This window comes from Poecilia formosa, unplaced genomic scaffold (genome assembly GCF_000485575.1).
Source record: "Poecilia formosa unplaced genomic scaffold, Poecilia_formosa-5.1.2 Scaffold868, whole genome shotgun sequence".
In the NCBI taxonomy this organism is placed as follows: domain Eukaryota; kingdom Metazoa; phylum Chordata; class Actinopteri; order Cyprinodontiformes; family Poeciliidae; genus Poecilia; species Poecilia formosa.
This window is the reverse complement of record NW_006800807.1, coordinates 10,230-12,493: the sequence shown is the minus strand read 5'-3', so window position 1 is coordinate 12,493 and position 2,264 is coordinate 10,230. Positions and strand designations below refer to the sequence as shown.

General features: G+C 37.3%; 1 protein-coding gene across 2 annotated transcripts in view; it reads left to right on the top strand.

Moving 5' to 3' along the window:
* Window positions 1–1,542, top strand: part of cunh19orf67 (chromosome unknown C19orf67 homolog) — a 6,142-nt gene extending 4,600 nt beyond the window's left edge. For both annotated transcript variants that reach the window (XM_016666981.1, XM_016666980.1), the window contains exons 7-8: window positions 397–549; window positions 1,222–1,542. In XM_016666981.1, the coding sequence (XP_016522467.1) occupies window positions 397–549; window positions 1,222–1,345 (277 nt within the window). In that variant the 3' untranslated portion in view covers window positions 1,346–1,542. The remainder of the gene's footprint in view (window positions 1–396; window positions 550–1,221) is intronic.
* Window positions 1,543–2,264: the final 722 nt, after the last annotated feature.

Genomic DNA, 2,264 nt, shown 5'->3' with positions numbered 1-2,264 from the left:
TGCCCTTAAAGGAGACCTTTTTTTCAAAATTTCCTTTTTGTTCTTTTTTTTTTTTCCATTTTGGTTCCCATTGTTTTTAAAAAAAAAAAAAAAAAAAAAGAGCCGTTTCAAATACCACCTTATTGTTAAGTCACATTCCATTGGCCCTCCGCTGTTACCTAGCAACCTCCGCAGAGCCCAGTCGGTTACTTGGCAACCCAAGCAGAACTCCAGCCCAGGGGGCGTGGCCAGCAACTGTTTATTTGGATTTAAAGAGACAAGAGGCTCTAAAACAGCTGATTGTGCCAAAAATGTAATGAACATGTTTTTTTTAAGCCCATAAGCCAATCCTAACCTGTTCAAGAAAGTATAATAGATGACCTTTACTATGTGAGCTCTTCAAACTGCCTCTTTCAGCTACTTCCTGTGTTATGAGGACATCCTCAACACACATGCTGACCCAGACTCAGAGAACGAAGACGCCTCCAACGATAACGTGGTGAGGATGTGGTCCATCGGTCAGTGGGTGCAGGTGAAGCCAGAACGGACTACAGATGACATATACGACTGGTAAAGCTGAAATCCATCAGTATACTAATTTTTCTTCATGCTTACTTTGAGAATTATTTTTAAGAAACCACAATTATTAAGCCGGGGTTCATTGAAATCATGGAAATGCTTGAATTTCAAGGTTTGGAAAGTGATTGATTTCTATATGAAATCCCTGTAAATGCATGACATTTTTGTAAAAAAGTGCAATCTAACGTCTGATAAAAAGCTTGAATTTGGAAAATGTTATTTACGGTTCAACTGGGTGCATTTTTTCTCAGTGTCTAAAGTTAAATCATGCTAAGCTTTTATTGATTAAGTTAAAATGATGTAAATTATATTTTGTATATTGTGTTTAAGCATTTGATTGGAGCTTTAAGGTACTTTTGCCCTAACACAGTTTATTTGGATTGTTCCAAAGTAATGAATATTTACCATTTCTAATTACCTCAATTACTTATTAATGTGTGATTAAAACAAAAGTTTCTTATATTTTATATGTTAAACAACATCATTGAAACTGTGTAGGGAATTGAAACGGTTTCTTTTTGTATTCTTTTATTGTTTTAATCTCCAACGTGCTTGAAAACTTACCTTGAAAATGCCTGAAAAATCCTAGATTTTTACTGAGGGAAAAGCGTGTGAACCCAGTACGTCTGTGTTTCGCGACGTCTCGCTGTGGTTTCGTTCCAGGATCTTGTGCGAAGTCCCCGAGGCCAGCTATCGCAGGCTGCTGTTCCTGGGCCGCAACGAGCCGTCCAGCTGCACGGCGACGGACTATCTGCAGCAGCTGCTGCTGACGTGCCACGCTGACTGAGGTCTGGCCTGCAGGAGGAGCGCACACACACACGTTAGTTAATGCACGGCAGCAGCTGCTGCTGCTGCCTGGAGAAAACCTGGAGTGTCAGGATGTAGCTTTGAAGCCATCAGGCTAAACTGATATTCGGTTCTGATCAGAAGTTTCATCTGAATAGCATGACAATTTTGGGCTTGGAAATAAAGATTTGAAAGGATTTTCCTTTCCCTTGATTGAAGATACATCTTAAAGGATTTTTAAACACTAACCAACATTTGGTGGAAATATATCTATATGTAAAATTTAGATTTATATTGTTTTTGTAGCTGTTCCAATTGGCCCTGGCTTCATTTTTGACCTGTTATCATTAGAAATGACATTCATTCAAATTGTTTGGTTTTCTGGAGAGGGCTCAGGTTTTAATAATTTCACTGCAAAAACACAAACTCAAAGTATTTCTAGTGAAAATGTCTTAGTTCACTTGAAATAAGACAAAACTAACTTACAAGCAACTTTTAAGCAAGTGATAGGAGTTTAAGTCAACAATTCCTTAATATTGATGAAAAAGTTCCAGATTATTTCACTTATAACATTTTTATGAGTAAAATAACCTGCCAGTGGAATTAGTACTTTCTTATATTCAATATTGATGAATTTGTGACTTAAAAAAGCTAATATCTTGCTGAAAAGTTGCTTTGAGTTAGTTTCCTCTTATCTCAAGGGTACTGAGACTAGACGAAAAAATACTTGGTAAGATTTTGTGTTTTTGTCGTGTTTCAGAATTTTTTATGATGTTGAGGCCTGAAGTGTTTATGAAGCTTAATATTAGTCGGATAAAATCCTTACCAAACCAGTTTTAATGTTTTGGGGATCTTTGTTCTGCCGACACACTCGGCGTTGATCATTTAGCTGCGGATAAGAAGGAAGGTTGAAGAGTTTC